The sequence below is a fragment of the Lissotriton helveticus genome, chromosome 8 (genome assembly GCF_964261635.1).
Source record: "Lissotriton helveticus chromosome 8, aLisHel1.1, whole genome shotgun sequence".
Lineage (NCBI taxonomy): Eukaryota > Metazoa > Chordata > Amphibia > Caudata > Salamandridae > Lissotriton > Lissotriton helveticus.
In genome coordinates this window covers 741,855,069-741,871,605 of record NC_136069.1, presented here as the reverse complement: position 1 = coordinate 741,871,605, position 16,537 = coordinate 741,855,069, and the positions used below count along the sequence as shown (strand labels likewise).

Sequence of the window (16,537 nt, the reverse complement as noted above, 5' to 3'; positions counted from 1 at the left end):
CTACAGAGCACCACACACACACCTTTGCACCATAGTTCAAGGGAGTCTGCATGGAGAAACATGGCGGCAGTAGGCTAGCTGCCGCGGTACCCCGCTCCAAGCCCCGGCAGAGTGTTGGACACAGCGGTCGCAGGAGAGGATGAATCATGCCAAATCATGCGGGATAATCTAAAACGCATCGAGAGGCACAAAGGTTTTACCTGTGGAGTTGTTCCGGCGTACTCTGATTGAGTGGTTTTTCCTTCCCGTTGTTCCCCTCTGGTGTGCTGTGTACAGTTTGGGCGGCGGCGCTGTTGCTTCTGTGTCGATGTGCCTCATCTTCGGGGGCGTGGTGCTAACTGACCCGGCGGATCTTGGTGTTGGTGCTGCTGCGGTTTCGCTAGGGCAGACGCGGACGGGCTTGTGGCTGTGGAATCGGGTCGCCCTGGAGCTCCGTCAAAGGTAGGCGACTGCGGACTCTCTGGAGAGACTCTCGTGCCAGCACTGGTGGCTCTGCTGTCTCTACCAACGCCACAGCATCAACGGCGGCGACGTCAGCAGAAGCAGAGATAGCGGAGAGAGGGGAGATAACTGGAGGTGTTGTTCTCACTGTGGAGGTGAAGGGGAAAGAGGAAGGGGGCAGACGGTAGGGTTTCAATCTCAAATTGCATCAGCTCCTTTGATCCCCCTTACTGCAGTACCATCTGTGTGCAAGGGGTCACAGAGTAAAGGTACATGTTAGAAGGGGCGATCTCAGAGGGCCAGGTTGTTCTCACCCAACCACCCCAGGACCCACCTCTCCCACAGATCTTGCCGAGTCTTATCGTGAGGTCCTCACCGGGGAGGACTTCGAGTCTAGGATCGTACACACTGAGCTCACACCACACGTATGAACAGACACTACAACGTTGAATTTCAATGACAAGTTCTTTATATGCAGTATAAAAAGAAGGAAGCACTCTTATGTACAGAAAGGATCGAGGAATCACAGAGTCTCTGAGGCTTCGGGAAGAGGGAAGCGGGACAGTCTTTAGCCTTTGGGCCAGTACAATGCGTACCCTATGCACAGCTCTCAATCCTCGAGCCGGGGGATACGGGATGATGGTTGCACTGGCTGCTTCACTCACGGCGAGTCGGCTCGGGTCGTGATTGTGGTCTCGATGGTCCAGCCGGACCAGAGTACTCCTCGAGCCGCGACGAGGTCAGCAGGGCTCGGTCCGGAGAAGGTCTTGGAGAGCCGCGACAGCGCCAGCAGGGCTCCTATAGTCTTAGAGAGGACGAGCCGCGACAGCGTCAGCAGGGCTCCGATGGTTACGAGTTCAGCTCGAGCCGCGACAGCGTCAGCAGGGCTCCGATAGTCTTAGAGAGGACGAGCCGCGACAGCGTCAGCAGGGCTCCGATGGTTACGAGTTCAGCTCGAGCCGCGACAGCGTCAGCAGGGCTCCGATGGTTACGAGTTCAGTCTTAGATCTTTGGTCTTAGAGAGGACTTAGATCTTTGGTCTTAGAGAGGACGAGCCGCGACAGCGTCAGCAGGGCTCCGATGGTTACGAGTTCAGTTCGAGCCGCGACAGCGTCAGCAGGGCTCAGGTGGTTCAGTTCCTTGTTGCGAAGAGGGAGCCGCGACAGCGTTAGCAGGGCTCAAGGATGCGAGGTTGAGTTCGTCTCAGGGTCAGCCGCGATCAGATCAGCAGGGCTTCAGGTCCAAGATACAACTGCCCGCTAGTTGTCGAGCGGGCCCAGATATGGTCCATTGGCCCTTTGATGTCCGGACCCTCGCAGGCGGAGGTCTCATGCCCTGGGGGGCTGGTCGTTGGCGAGGTCCGGCGGTTGGTTCTTTGATCCTTTGACGATGGGTCCCAGACGCCAGCGGGTCTGGAGCCAGCACTGGGGGAGGCCAGAGGTGTGAACGGGATTGGCCCACAGGGGAGGGCCAGAGGTGTGACAGATACCGGTCCCTCAGGGGAGGCCGGAGGTACCATCGAAACTCCCTGGCTTATCTCACTCGGGGAGCCCTTTACCCCCCAGCCGGGACTGGCGCGCCTTGGGAGTCTGGGTTTTGCTGGGGCCGGGGTCAGGCTAGGCCCAGGGAGACGGGAATCTCGGGAGGGAAAATGGCTGCCGGGCTATTTGGGGCATGCAAGGTTAGGCACTCGGAGCCGGGAGTGGGACGAGATAGTCAGGCCTGGTCGTTGGTTACGGGACTTATCGGGGGTCGGACGACCAGGCTCGGGGTGCAGGCTATGCTAACGGGGACGCTGCGCAGGAAACTCAGGGTGCAGGCCCGCGCTCACAGGGTGTGGAGGGGCAGAGCGGACCGCGCCACGAGGCCGGGTCCAACAGTACAGGTAGAGGGATATACACCCGAAAGAAGAAGGGTGGGAGAAGGGGTTTATCGGCTGTTCAGGTCTTTCAATCTCTCTCTGAGCTGGAGTCAGGGGGTTCACCCCAAGGTGGCACTACACTTTTAGGAGGTCGCACACAGAGCAAAACCTCGTCATTCCTTTCAACTGAGGTGAAGGCCAAACGTTCACAAAAGGGTAACAAGGCTGTCAAGCCCGTGCTCGCCTCTAGTTCTAGGATCACGCCTTCATTGTGTTCATTCTTTAAAGTTGTTCTGCAGATATTGGACTTGGGGCAAGATCACCCCCCTCGTGCGTGCGACCCTTCTGCTCTTCCGGTCACCCCCGGTCCATCGGGTACTCCTCTACAATCAGGCCTCTTAGAAAATTTCAGTGCCCCATTTCCACCTAATTTCATGTCAATCCCTGATGCACATTCCTCATCAGCAGCTGTTTTAGACACCATACCAGACTCTGTACCAGTTATTTTTTCAGCTTTAAGCATGGAGGGGGCCCTGTTGGTCCCCCCGGTTAAGGTGGCGAGTGTAACCCCTAGCCATAATGAGCAAGATAACTGTACTATGCTACCAGTACCTTTATCTGGGCTAAGCGTTTCTAAGGCAGAGGAACCATTGGGTCCCCTAACTAATGCGACTAAGGAGGGGGGTGAAGTAGCCTCTAACATCAACCCGGGTTCCCTCGGCCCACTACCTGTTGTTTTTGTTATCGATCCATGCACCAAGGCTGGCATAGAACAAGACCTAGCAGGTCAGGGGGGGCAAATTCCGGAGATACAGTTAAACATTGGCAGTTCACTACAAGCAATCTCGGACACCCCTCTCATAACAGAAGGCAGTAGTGATACTACTTCCACGTCTAACTCCACTACTAACTCCACTACTTGCGTTTCAGTAGCTTCCTTGCAGCTCATGTTTTCCACCTTATTGGCTGACATCAAAAGGGGGTTCGAAGAGTCTGCATCGAATCAGAGAGAGATTAGAAGATACTGTGAATCCTTAGATAGCCAAATAGATGGTCTCACCGCTAGAACGGAAGCTCTGGAAGAGGCTGTTGGTGGGCTATCTCTACACCTTGATAATGCTAAAGAGGACATTTTGAAACTCAAGAAGGAGGACCTGGCAATAGCAGAAAGAATGGAAACATTGGAAAACAATGCAAGGCGTTGTAATATTATCCTGAATCCTGAACGTACCGGAGGGCAGCAAGGGATCAGATGTTAAGGGCTTCATTATTCCGCTTTTAAAGCAGACCCTCAACCTGGATCAAACTGAAGAGGAGTTAGCTAAAGATATCCAACGGATACATAGAGACCCTTTCAGGCGTAACCCCCAAAGGACTAAGCCAAGAAAGATCTTGGTAAATTTCCATACGTACTCTCTTAAGGAGAAAATCCTTAACCTAGCCCTAAGGCAAAAATCCTTAACAGGTAAAGGGTTTACTTTCCAGATACGATCTGATTTATCCAGGACTACTCTGGAAAAACAGTGGGAGCTGGGGAGGAGGATGGATGCGTTCCGGAAGCTGGGTGCAACAGTCCATATGGGCTTTACCGCCGCATTAAATATTATGTTTAACAACAAGATGTTTAATTTCCGCTCGGTTCAGGTGGCACACGAGCTATTGATATCTTTTAGGGGTGAAAAAGGGGCCTCAGGTTAAATAGGTAGTGATCTGAATTCATCAGTATAAGGTCCTGCATCATTTGTTTTTTAGTTCCCTGCTCTGATTCCCCGCTTTCTAGCTTTTCGGCTCTAGCTCTTTGGGTCTTTAGCTCTTCGGCTCTTTAGCCATCTAGTTGTCTAATTCTCTGGTGCGGCACACTATGATTAGGTCAGGTTAATACAGGGGTCTAAAGAAAAAGGGGCAATTGATGTAAAAGAAAGCAATAAGGGCCTTTAAAAATAAGGGTAATCCAACTAAAGGTAAAAACGATTGGAAAAAATAATAATCAGAAGAAAAAAAAAATCATCCTAATACACACTCTGTAGGGGCTTGGGTAGGGTAGGGGGTACCATCAACCGGACCTGATCCGGTTAGACAGTACAAGGGTTTCTCACGGGAGGGGGGAGGGTAGGCTGGGGCACTGGGGTACAAGGGGCTGGGAAATAAAACATAACATTTTCCTTGTTTTCGCATTGGTTTCTGATAATTTTTTCGATAAAATATGGGTAGTTTACTTAACTTTGGCAGGAGCTCGAGATGATTTTCTTTTCTTAGCTAGACTTGCGGACCTTGTGGGTAAGGCACGACTTATGACTTATGAGCAATCTTAGGATCCTCTCCTGGAATGTAAATGGCCTAAGCACCAAACCAAGAGCAAATAGAATCGTACAATATCTACGAGATTCGGCTGCGCAGGTCATTATACTCCAGGAGACACATTCAATCGAGGCTGAGATGCTCGAATTGGTCAAGAAGAACAGGTGGATAGACGTCTCAGTATCTACTTCCCAAACATTAAACATAAGGGGCGTGACTATTCTTTTCAAAAAATCCATAAACACAAGAGTTATCTCGCAGAAGGTGGACTCTGGAGGCAGGTGGGCAATTACCACTGTGGATATAGGTGGAGCACGCTTGACTTTAGTAGATTATTATGGGCCCAATCGGGATGATCCCACAGCTCTGGAACTACTATTTTCTCACCTTTTGCACTTCCCTGAGCCTATTATCATAGCAGGGGATTTTAATATCGTGCTCGATCCCGTGCTTGATAAGATCCCAAGTAGTAGGCATCAAGCATTGTCAAAGTCTAGAGCTTTCCTTCTTAACAGTATGAGTCAATATGGATACATAGATATCTGGAGGGCAAGAGCAGGACTGGAATCTGGATTTTCGTTCCGAAATTACAAATACCGGCTCCAATCCAGAATTGACTTTATTCTAATAAGTCGCAATTTAGTCGATTCTGTAAAGAACATTAGCTATTTGCCTTCGCATCTGTCTGATCACTCTTCAGTATCCTTGGATCTTGTTGGAGTAATTAGACCTTTCTCTAGATCTTGGTCTTTTGACCGATCCTTTCTTTCGTCACCAGATGATGTTTTATTCATCAAATCTGAAACACGGGAGTTTATGCAAGCAAATATTGGCTCTGCTGAGCCTGGCATAGTATGGGATGCCTTCAAGTGCTTTCTCCGAGGTGTAATTAAGAACAAGGTAGTGTTCCGAAGGAGGCAATATACACAAGAAATAGCATCCATTGAAACTGACTTACTTGCAGCACAAGTTGATTTAGATACCAGTAACAATGCTCCTAATTATGATCAACCACTGTTACATAGGAATTTGCTTGCACTAAAAGAGAAACTGGCTTCCGTCCTAAATCAACGTATCCTACAGAAATGGGAGGTAAGCAAGTGAGCCCATTTTGAATATGGGGAAGGGGCTGGCAAACTATTGGCCTGGAAGTCAAAAACCGACCAGGCACGCAACATCATAGATTCTGTTATAACGAGTCAAAGCACCTTTTCTTCAGATTCAGATATTATAACATCCTTTAAAGATTTGTTTCAAAGCATATATCAGGAGGATAGGAACATCACCTCTGATAGTATAGATAGATGGATGGAGGGTGTCTCTTTCCCTTCATTATCCTTTGAACAAAGTGCCTTCTTGGATAAAGTGATTACAGAGGAAGAGGTTGTGTTGGCTGTTCAAGGCAGCAGGGGGGGTAAGGCTGCAGGCCCTGATGGCTTGCCAGCTGAGGTCTATATAAATCTGGTGGTAGAAATATCTCCCTTCCTTGCTGTCCTGTTTAATCACATACTGCTGGAGGGGGCGTTTCCACCAACATCTTGGAATAGCGCATCTATTACGCTTATTTTAAAACCTGGCAAACCCGCTACTAACTGTGGCTTGTATCGTCCCATATCAATCTTGAACACAGATTATAAAATCTTTGCATCCCTTTTAGCAAGCAGGTTGGGCCATGTTGCCCCCGATATTTTACATCCTAACCAGAAGGGTTTTGTTAGGGGCCGCCAACTTTATGAACTAACCTACGACCTAATAGGCGCCATAGATATTGCGACCAAGGAATCCATTCCATTGGCTATCCTCACGTTGGACGCCACCAAGGCCTTCGACAGGGTCAATTGGAAATACCTGTCGAAGGCCTTGACCAAATTCAATGTGGGTGAGGGCTTTCGCAGAGTGGTGAAACTGCTGTACCATAGTCCAACTGCTTCGGTTTTGGTAAATGGGGGCCTGTCTGAACCCTTTGCAGTTACAAGAGGAACACAACAGGGCTGCCCTCTATCCCCTCTGCTATTTGATCTCTATATTGAGCCTTTTGCGCAGAAATTAAGAGATGACAATACCATCAAGCCTTTTATCTATAGAGATTGGGAAAAGAGGGTGGCCCTCTACGCGGACGATGTCATGATAATGACTTCAGAGATTAGCACCGCGTGTCCTGCAGCCAATAAGTTAGCCTTGGAATTCAGGGAAGTCTCAGGTTACGAGGTAAACGCCTCGAAGACCGAGATAATGGTGTGGAATGATGATGCGAGTGGATTCAATGAGCAACTAAGCACAAGTCTGCGCTATTTAGGGCTAAACATTGTTAAAGATATTAGCCTTATTGCCCCCTCGAACTTTGCTGTAGTTGCAAAAGAATGTCGAAAGCTAATGAGATCTTGGCAGCACCTCCCCCTGTCTTTATTAGGCAGAGTAAATCTCGTAAACATATCTATCCTACCGAAGGTTTTTTTCTTATTTAACATAATCCCACTTTTTTTTATCCCTCTTTGTTGGCTAAATTACAGGGTGACATTTCTTCATTTATTTTGAATAATAAAAATCCAAGGATAGCCTGGAAAAAAATCAGGGGCCGCAGGGAGAAGGGCTGCTGGCGGGCCCAGATTTACAGATCTATGCGTGGGCGTTTCAATTATCACACGCACGTATGCTGCTTAAAATGCCAACAGATGAGGGTATTGGTAGTATGTTTCTGGCTTTATTGAAAGTGAAGGAGTTGGGCAATCTGGCTACTTGTTTAAATTTGGTGACCCCAAATTCTTTAAAAAGGTAAAACTGAAGGTGCTGCATGGCCTGGCAAGAACCTGGGCAAAGATGAGATCTTCAATAAAATTGGGGTACTACTCTAGCAGAGCTCCAATATGGGATCTACCCTTGGCTCCAGACTGGGTGGGCGACACCCTAGCAATCCCGTTGAGAGAGGCTGGAATAACAGTCTGGGGAGACCTGTTTTTGGAAGGAACCCTGCTTCCTTGGGAATATCTACTAAGCAAGGTGGGCCCTAACCTTTCTAGATTTAAATACTTGCAAATATCGAGTTGGGCTCAAGCAGTATCCATCCGAAAAACACGCTGGAACAACATGCCATTAGGGGGAGGCTGTGAACTTGAATCTCTATTGTTAGATAAACAGCCAGCAAAAAAAGAGACCTCTTTTTGGTACAATTTAATACTGGAAGAGATTGATGGCAAATTTCACCTTCCTGAGCTATTGTGGAGAGAATCGATGCCAAGCCTGAGTGTGAAAGACCTGTGGTTAATGTCCTGCAAAGTATTATGGGACCTAGTTAAACCAGCCTGGCTTAGTAGAAATCATGTTTTCACCCTACATAGGGCATACTACTCCCCGCAGAGGTTGTCCAAGTTCTCCCTGGGGGGTCCTGTGGCTTGTGCATGGTGTGGCTTAAAAGAGGCCCCAGATACGCATATGTTCTTTGATTGTCCCCACCTAGCACCTTTCTGGGACTCAATCAGCAGCAAACTGTCATCTTCTCTGGGTTTTACAGTAGTGATTGATCTTCGCATTGTCATCTTTGGAGTTGGGGACCAGACTCGTAGTCCAGCCAAGGACCTTCTGTTCTATTCTATCCTGGCGGCTCGCAGAGAAATCTGTAAGCATTGGAAGGATGCTTCCATCCCTTCCTTTCATGACTGGTGCACTTCAATCCTTCAAATCTCGAAACTAGACCTAGTCAGGGCTGGGAAACAAGATAAGAGAGCTTTCTGGCACTTGTTCGATTGGTCCCATTGAATCTAGGTTTTTTGTTTTTTTTGTTTTTTTTTACCCCAGATCCGATGATTACGTAGCCATGGTTCATTCTCCCTGCTAAGCCCGGTACTCTGACAGGCATTAGCAATGGTGGTAACTGGCTCAATGGGTGTCATCTGCCATCTGGGCAACAAGTCGTTTTGATTGGTGTGAGCCAGTCGTTGCTGTTGGGAATTCGCTGCCACTTCCTGCCCGCCATCCCTGCCAGCTCAGACTGAGGCAGCACGACTGTACTCTTTTATACCTTTCTCCCTTGCTTGGTTGCTTGAACAAAGCGATACAAAAGGGGATGATGGACGGAGCGTTTGAACAAATCAAACACTCACCCCCAGTCAACTGATCTGGGTTTAATCCATCACCATTCTTTAGCCCACTCAGCCACCCCAGTTCAGACATGGCCATATGCAAATCAGTCTGACCCTGTGCCTCATGGGAACAGTCCAGCCGAACTGCCAAGCCATGTCTTCCCTGGACCGGAAACAAGCATCCTGGGACCAAGCAAACTGTAAAATGTTTCCTACATTGTATGTGTGCTGTACAGTGCAGCACACATTCATAGTCAGAAAAGAAATGAGAAAGCATCCATTTCTATGTTTTTTGTACTGAGAAAGTATAACGGATAAGTTAAAAAATCAGTGCAAAAAACACATTTCATTTCATGTAACAATTACAAATTCATGGAGTATAGCAATAGTATAAAATGCATTTGTCTTACCACCATAATACCAATTATAATGAGATTTAAAGAAATAACCTAAACCAACAGATCAAACATATAACTTACATAAAATCTGCTGAAGGTAGCCAGTCATAGAGGATGCAAACACCTACTTATCCTTTCAAGGCCTATTGTTAGAAAATAGGGTTTTGCTGCAAAAAGCATGGGTGGCAGCATGGAAACGCCCACTTATTATACATGTCATGTCCCTCTGATGCAGAGTAATGTGAAGCAGCACTTCGTGTTACTTGTAGGCAAGTTTCCAGGGCAAAACACGTTTTGGAGTGGAAATAGTAAGTTGTACCCCTTTAGCGTGCAAAATGTTCTCTGAAATGGCTTAGATCAGAGTGGGGATAGTGCATGTGACTACTTTAGTGTCCAAACCTTTCCCCTAAATAACTTACATCAGAGTGGAACAGTAATTGTGATCCTTTTAGCGTACAGCATAAGCCCCAAAATTGTTTCAGTAGAAGTGGGAGTAGTAAATATATACACTTAAGTGTATACCATGTTTGGGGCCGATTACGATGCGGTTTGGAAGGCCTCCTAACGGCATTTGCTTAGTCAGTTTTGGATCAGGAACATGTCTTTTCGACTGAACCTTAATGGTTTCTAACTGACCAATTACAATGTGAGTTATACTAATCTGAACCTCACGGCATTTGGAATGACTGAGCCGTCCGGAGCATTCTTGTACATCTCTACGGGCACCGTTTCCAATTGACTGACTACGATGCTAGATTCAGACAGCCTTTCCGAATAGTGCCATCCGACCCGAATTGCAAGTCGGAATCAGATTTTGGGGGCCCTGTAGCACTCCCCTTGCACCTGGAACCTTCCCAATTAGGCCTGTGGGAGTATCCATGGGTCCCCCTTTACCAGCCATATACAGTGTGGCAGGCACCCGGGGTAGCCGCCACAGGGTGCCCAATGTTCCCCAGACACACCTTTCTTCAATAGGAGCCTATGCATTTGGTTGGAAAATAGGCTCCCATTGAAGTCAATGGGAGTCCTACTGGATTGTAGCTGCGAGCAATTGGTCAGTCGGAATCTTACGAATCGAGGCGGTTGGAAACCATTCCCAAACCGATTAGGTTGGAATGATTTTATCAACTGCATCATAATCGGGCTTTTTATTTTCATATGTTGTATTACAGTGTGAGTATTAGATGTAAAACTCTGAGGGCCTGATTCTGATATTGCTAGGAAAGCCCTCTGTATGACTCAGATCCGGAAGGCTTCCCAAGTGAATCGCGCTGTGTGAGTCCGATCGAACGAGTACGATGTAGCCGTATGCTGACGGACTCTGTCTGTGGAACTTCCTTTAAACTCCATTGCAGCCTGTATACCGACGCATACACAGACATCCATAGCAAAAAGGGAGTGGACGGGGAAAAGCGTACACCCTGTGGTGGGCACCCCATGTTGCCGGCCAGACTGTAAACGCTTGTAACGGGGGCCCAATGCGCATTCCCCTGTGACCGATTCACAGGGTTTCTGGTGAAGTCCAATTCTGACAGCTGTTTCATCTCACTGAGACCGAGTCGATACGGCTGTCCAAATCGTGCCAGGTGCATTGCTCGGCATGATTCTGCTCTAGACGAGTCGGACAGACAGATTCGGTTTTGGAAGCAATTCGGTTGGTCGGACGAGATCTTCGCATTATAATTGGTCATTCAGAATGGGGGACGATTCGAACAGAAACAGTGCTCCAAATTGGATTTGTTTGCTCCGGATCTCGTCAGGAGCCATTCCGACCGAGATCAGAATTGAGCCCTAAGTATTTCACACACATTATTAGTATTGACATTTCTTAAAAGTAAAGGAAAGGCCAAATTGTATGATTTTTACATTGTTCTTTAGTTTTCTATATTATAGTTATAGTGTATGCTTACCTTTTCTAAAACATATATATACCTATTTAATATATAACAATAATATTTTTTTTCATTTTTTAACATTACTTATGTTTTTTCTGAAATACAAAACATGGTATATATTTATTATATATTTATTTAATATAGTTTCCCATTTTGGTATTTTTGCAAATATATTAAACTATTTTAACCATATACAATTGTTATAAAAACATTTGTTATGACAAGTTTTCTATATTATAAATAGTTCTATCCTAAATAAATTGTTGTTTTTATAGAATGATTCACCTTATACTTTTCCTAATATATTTTCTTAATTTCTTATTTTTGTGATACATCTATTGACAATTATTACATATTTTAGAACTTGTTACATATTTTTGTATGCATTTTCTTACAGTTTTTGGTTAAAGTCCCATTGTGTTCTTACCATCGTTTTCTCTAGTTTTGAATATAAGGCAGAAGTAAATGAAAAGCCTCTTTTCACATATCTGTTATTTCTTTGCAATTACGAGAGAAAATATTTATAAAGACTAATGACTTAAGTACTTAGTAGAATAAGAGTTTTTTTGTGTGGCTATAAAAGTGCAGTCTCAAATAATTTCCCAGTCCGCCTTTCATCTACGCAGTGTTTCTATCTACCCCTAAAGGTGAACAGGAAGGGTTTAGTTGGAAGAGTTAGAACTGTCCCTCATCTGTGGCACTTCTGCAGCTTAGCAGGAATATGGTTATGCCTAATTTCTGGTTCCACCATTCTGACGTTTAAGACTAAAAATTACAGATTTGACTTAAAAACAGACTATTTTATCAATCTTTTTTCCTAATCTAGGGATGGGGATTGATAGGGAGAGGGTGTATTTTTCCATGTTCTTGCATTGTCACACAGGATCTTTCTCTGATTGTTAAACTCAAACATGAACGGATATTTGCATATATTTTCGACTGGAGCACGAATAATGAATATGACATATATTTTCTCACAGTATTGCTTATTTATTTTTTCTACAGAGTTTTATATAGTGTGAACTTGACTCAGTATTGGGTATCAGAGCGCATTACATAGCAACAGTTGCATTACATGAGGACACATTCATTTTTGTTAGGCACTGGGAGATTAAGTGATTTGCCCAGAATCACAGGATGTTCAGCGTCACTCAGTTCCCCAGATTCGAGGTCGACCTTAGCCGTTATGCCAAGTCCTCTCCTCTTTTTAGTTTGGTGAGGTCACTAGAAGGAGGTGGTCAGTGGAAAAAAGTGATTCATAAACAAATTTGATATGATTAAGGGCCCAGACTTCTCAGACTGATATCTCAATAATGTCACATAAAGTGAGGGAATGGTTTGACAGGTTAATATGGCTAGGGGTAGGCATACCAATGTTGCCAGGTTTGGAAATCACCAAGGGCCAGATGTAGAGTTTGGCGAATATGGTACTCTGTGCAAACACAACAGACAACCATAGGTCTGCCTGCCTCATTTAGCGACATGTGGCCACCCATCAATATTTTTGTACACTGTAAGGAATCACAGTGACAACAGAAATGACCACTGGACTGGCAGTCATCTCTAAATTTGGCATATGGTAGTAGTTCATTAGGGTGGCAGAGGTTTTGTCCTTCATCAACCTGAAGGAATAAGTACTGTGCACTAAACCTTAAATCAGATTCTAAATATATGGTACCACCTTTGGCTTGATAGAAGCCATGCAATGTTTTGTCATTCTTCTGTCAGATTAGTTTAATCCATAGACAAATAACAAAGTTGATATTTTATCATATTTGCAGGAAGGGCTTCTTCTAACTTTGATCTACTGAATCATATGTATATCATCTCATGTTGATTACATGTCTCGTTCTGTCATTTTCTTGTTGCCACCAGGTGCTTTTGTGAAAATGCTGCATTAGATTTTGATCTCGTACACCACAGATGAGCAATAATCTTACCTTCAAGGAACTGGACTTGATGTTCATCTGGAGATCTGAAGTGTTTCTTTGCAGTTTGTACAACTTTAGGCAAATCATAGATGATTGCTGTAGAATTTGGATGTTCCAAAAGACATTGCTTGGCTAGTTCTCCGGTGTTGCCTTATAGAGGAAAACCAAAGCCAGGAGAAAAGTTAGCTTTCGACTTGCATGAGTCTTTAAAGAATTTCCAATTGTCTGATTGAAAGAAAACAAATGAAGTGATTTTTGATGTGCAGGACGATACTCAGTGACAAGGAAAGCTTCCATTTTGAGGCTTGATTGAAAAGGTAACAACAGCTTCGCATTGATGTGTAAGGATATATTGTAAGGAGTGTTTCAACCATTGCCAGTTCAAAGAACATGAATATTGTTTGTGGATAGTAGTTATTAGTTTTCTAATTTATACCTGTCAGTAATTCCTGATATATGGTGCTCTGTATATTTAGTAATAGTGTATAAATGAGTTGTATATTAGAATGTTAGCACTCCCAGTGTATTGTGTATATCTGGGTAAGGGGTGGTTGACCTGCTTTAAGAGTGATGTTCATCAACCAGGAAGTGTTAGAGTTAGTAGCTGTGCAGAAAAGGATAATTCGGTTTTCATTATTCTCCTTATCATAGGGATTGAGTTATCCTTTGTGTGAGTTATCTTTAGGTGGTCAGGAATGTCTATATCCCCGTCTTGGATTTATTTAGGAAAATGCAATGGCTGTTTTCTCTTGAATGTAGTTGGTAACCTCACGTTCACAAGGGCTAACTGCAATAGCCACATTGATTACATTCTTATCTATTTGTGGGGTTGGCATGAAATTAGAGCAAGGAATCTTGGTAATCGTCAAGAGAGCATCCATTTTCATTACCCTTCAGGGATCTGGAATTCGTAGGCGATGCTTTGTTATCAATTCCCATTGCCCTGCCAAATAATAATTGGAATACCCGGTGGGAGGTTGTTTCTAAATCCAATAAAGCTATTCTTGACATTTATAGTATTGTCATTAGCAAATTGGAAGTGTAAAGCTATACACCTTGACCCTATCTCAGATCATGAGCCTCAATAATAGTCTCTTTGATAATTGGGAAATATTTTCACAAAATACTATAAAAGGAGTAGGGTCCTATACAAAATGTGTGCAAACAAATGGTTTGATGAGTCATGCAAAATTGCCAAGAAGGCTCTGATTTAAGCCTTGAAGAGTAATCAAAGAAAAGTGATCATAGTTAAGAGACAGGAATATGGCCAGACCATTAAACACAGCAAAGCCCGATGGGAGGCCGGGATCTGGGATGAATTGAAAGCTGCCACAAAATAAGGGGACAATAAGTGCTTTTGACATTTGGTAGCACACAATGGATGTAGGCAGTCATCTTGCCCTGATTGTCAAATAGGGCCAGAAGAGTTGGTCAAACACTTTTCAATCTTATATGCTGATAATAACACTGATCAAGCCAGAACAGTTATTCTATACCCGAGAGGTAATGACATCCTGGAGTAAGTGGTGAGGCCCTTTACTCCAGAGGAAACTTTTGTTGCCATACAAACCTAAAAAATAGGGAAGGCGCCTGGTTGGATAGAGTCCAGGCTGATTTATTGTGCTCTAAACCAGAGATTTGGGGACAGTATGTAAACTCCATGTCAAATGCTTTACTCGTCTGAGCTACTGGAAGGGCGGTGTAATAATTCCCATACATAAAAAGAAACTTGGACTAACCCCTGGGATTTATAGGCCCATAATAAGCCTAATTGATATTGTACAGACAGATTAAAGCAGGCAGATTCTGAGTAGGTTATGAGAATGGATTTCCCCATGTCAAGTGTTGTCAGGTGGGTTTGCACTAAAATACTAGTACAATTGATGAGGCAATGCAGTTCCTATCTATTAAATAGAAGAAAGTAGGCACTGATCGGGGTCGTCATTTGTTGGTTTTGTGGACCTCTGTGCCATATTTTAGCATGTTGCAGGAATAAAGTTATGGGAAATCCTACAAGGTGAAGGGGGTCCCTTTGGGTTTATTGTTTCTAATAAAAGCTTTGTTCTCAGAAAATGATGCAAGAGGGAGGTGGGGACCAGAATTAGAATTGATTGAGGCCATTCCTCTTAAAGTAAGAGTTAGACATGGGTGCATCTTTGCCCCACTCTCTTTCTTTAATTTATAAATGGATGCACACCTTAGCTATTTGATTGTGAAAATTATTCACCCGAAATGGGGGAACATAAAATACCTGGGGCCAGAAGTAGGTTGCCCAATACCGGTCGTTAACGGCTGAAATTACAGAATTTCGGCCATTACCGACCGGTATTTGCCATTTGGAATGTAGGTGGCATGATTATAGGATTCGGTATTTTACCGAATCGGTACCTTGAGGAATTGGTAAATTACCGAATTCTTAACATAACGATTCGGTAAATTACCGAATCCGTAATGTAGGGAGCACTCAAGTTAGTGCTTTTCTGAGTTAAGGATTCGTTATTTACCACCAACTACAAGTTAATGGTAAATATCGAAAACCTTAGAAAAAGCACATTTTTTGCTTTTACAACAGTGCGATGCAGCAGTATGTGTGCCACATGTGCACACATGCATGATTCAGGGATGCAACAGGGTGTCAATGTGACACCCTGTCATTCTTGAATATGTGCCCCCTATTACCGATTCGGTATTTACCGAATCAGTAATAGGGAATGGCTTCCCATTCATTCCTATGGGCCAGGGGGCCCGTAGGATTGAATGGGAATTACCGAATCGGTAAATACCGATTCTTAATTACCGAATCCTACCGATTCGGTAAAATTTACCAAATAATTATCTACATCCCATTTACCTATTCTTAAATATCAAATCGGTAAAATTCGGTATTTAGGAATAGGTAAATAGAGATCTCCTCTTCACAGATGACACTTTGCCTCTTTCCAAAACCCCAAAGTGGCTTTTCAATCTTTTGGTCAATTATAACCTGTTTTGCAAAGTACGTGGGATAGAGATCAATAGGGTTCAAACTGAATACATAGTTTTTATTCACAAGAAAAAAATAAAGGGCAAGGTATTGTTTGTGGGTTGGACACTCGACAGAGTAAAGGAATTCGACTATCCTGAGTGAGAATAAGTGATTTTCACAGTTAGCAGATAGAAAAGGTGTGCTATTCCTGAAACAAAGGGCTAGGTCTACTTTAAGGACTGCCAATAGGGCATCTACTTTCGTTATTAGCACCCCCAATTGAGATATAGAAGAGAGAAGCTTGTGGAGCTGTTTTGTATGGGCAGCCTTGTGAGGACACTTTAAACTTTCTTCTCTTGAAAAATCAGAAAATGCTTTTGTGAAGACTCTGTTGAGAATGCCCACAAGCGCCCAGACGCTACCAAAAAGAATAGATCTTAATCTTAGGTCAATTTGGGATGTGGCTACTTTTTGAACCCATCTTGTACTGGATCAGGCTTTGGATGAGCCCTCCAGTGAGCAATATCTTTTGGCTACTGCACATGAAAACATGGGTCCTCAAGTTGGGCCGAAATGATTACTGGTTCAATCCTATTACACTAACTAGTACATCTAGAGAAAAGGTGAAAAACATGTATTGATATTACGTGTTAGGAGCAACGATTGCTACTG

The 16,537-nt window shown here is 44.3% G+C and overlaps 1 protein-coding gene across 1 annotated transcript in view; it reads right to left on the bottom strand.

The window, feature by feature from the left end:
* The window catches only part of LOC144772894 (acetylserotonin O-methyltransferase-like), a 755,766-nt gene that overhangs the window by 182,323 nt on the left and 556,906 nt on the right, over positions 1-16,537 (bottom strand). Inside the window, exon 6 of the mRNA XM_078657566.1 lies at positions 12,910-13,050. Coding sequence (XP_078513692.1) covers positions 12,910-13,050 — 141 coding nt within the window. The remainder of the gene's footprint in view (positions 1-12,909; positions 13,051-16,537) is intronic.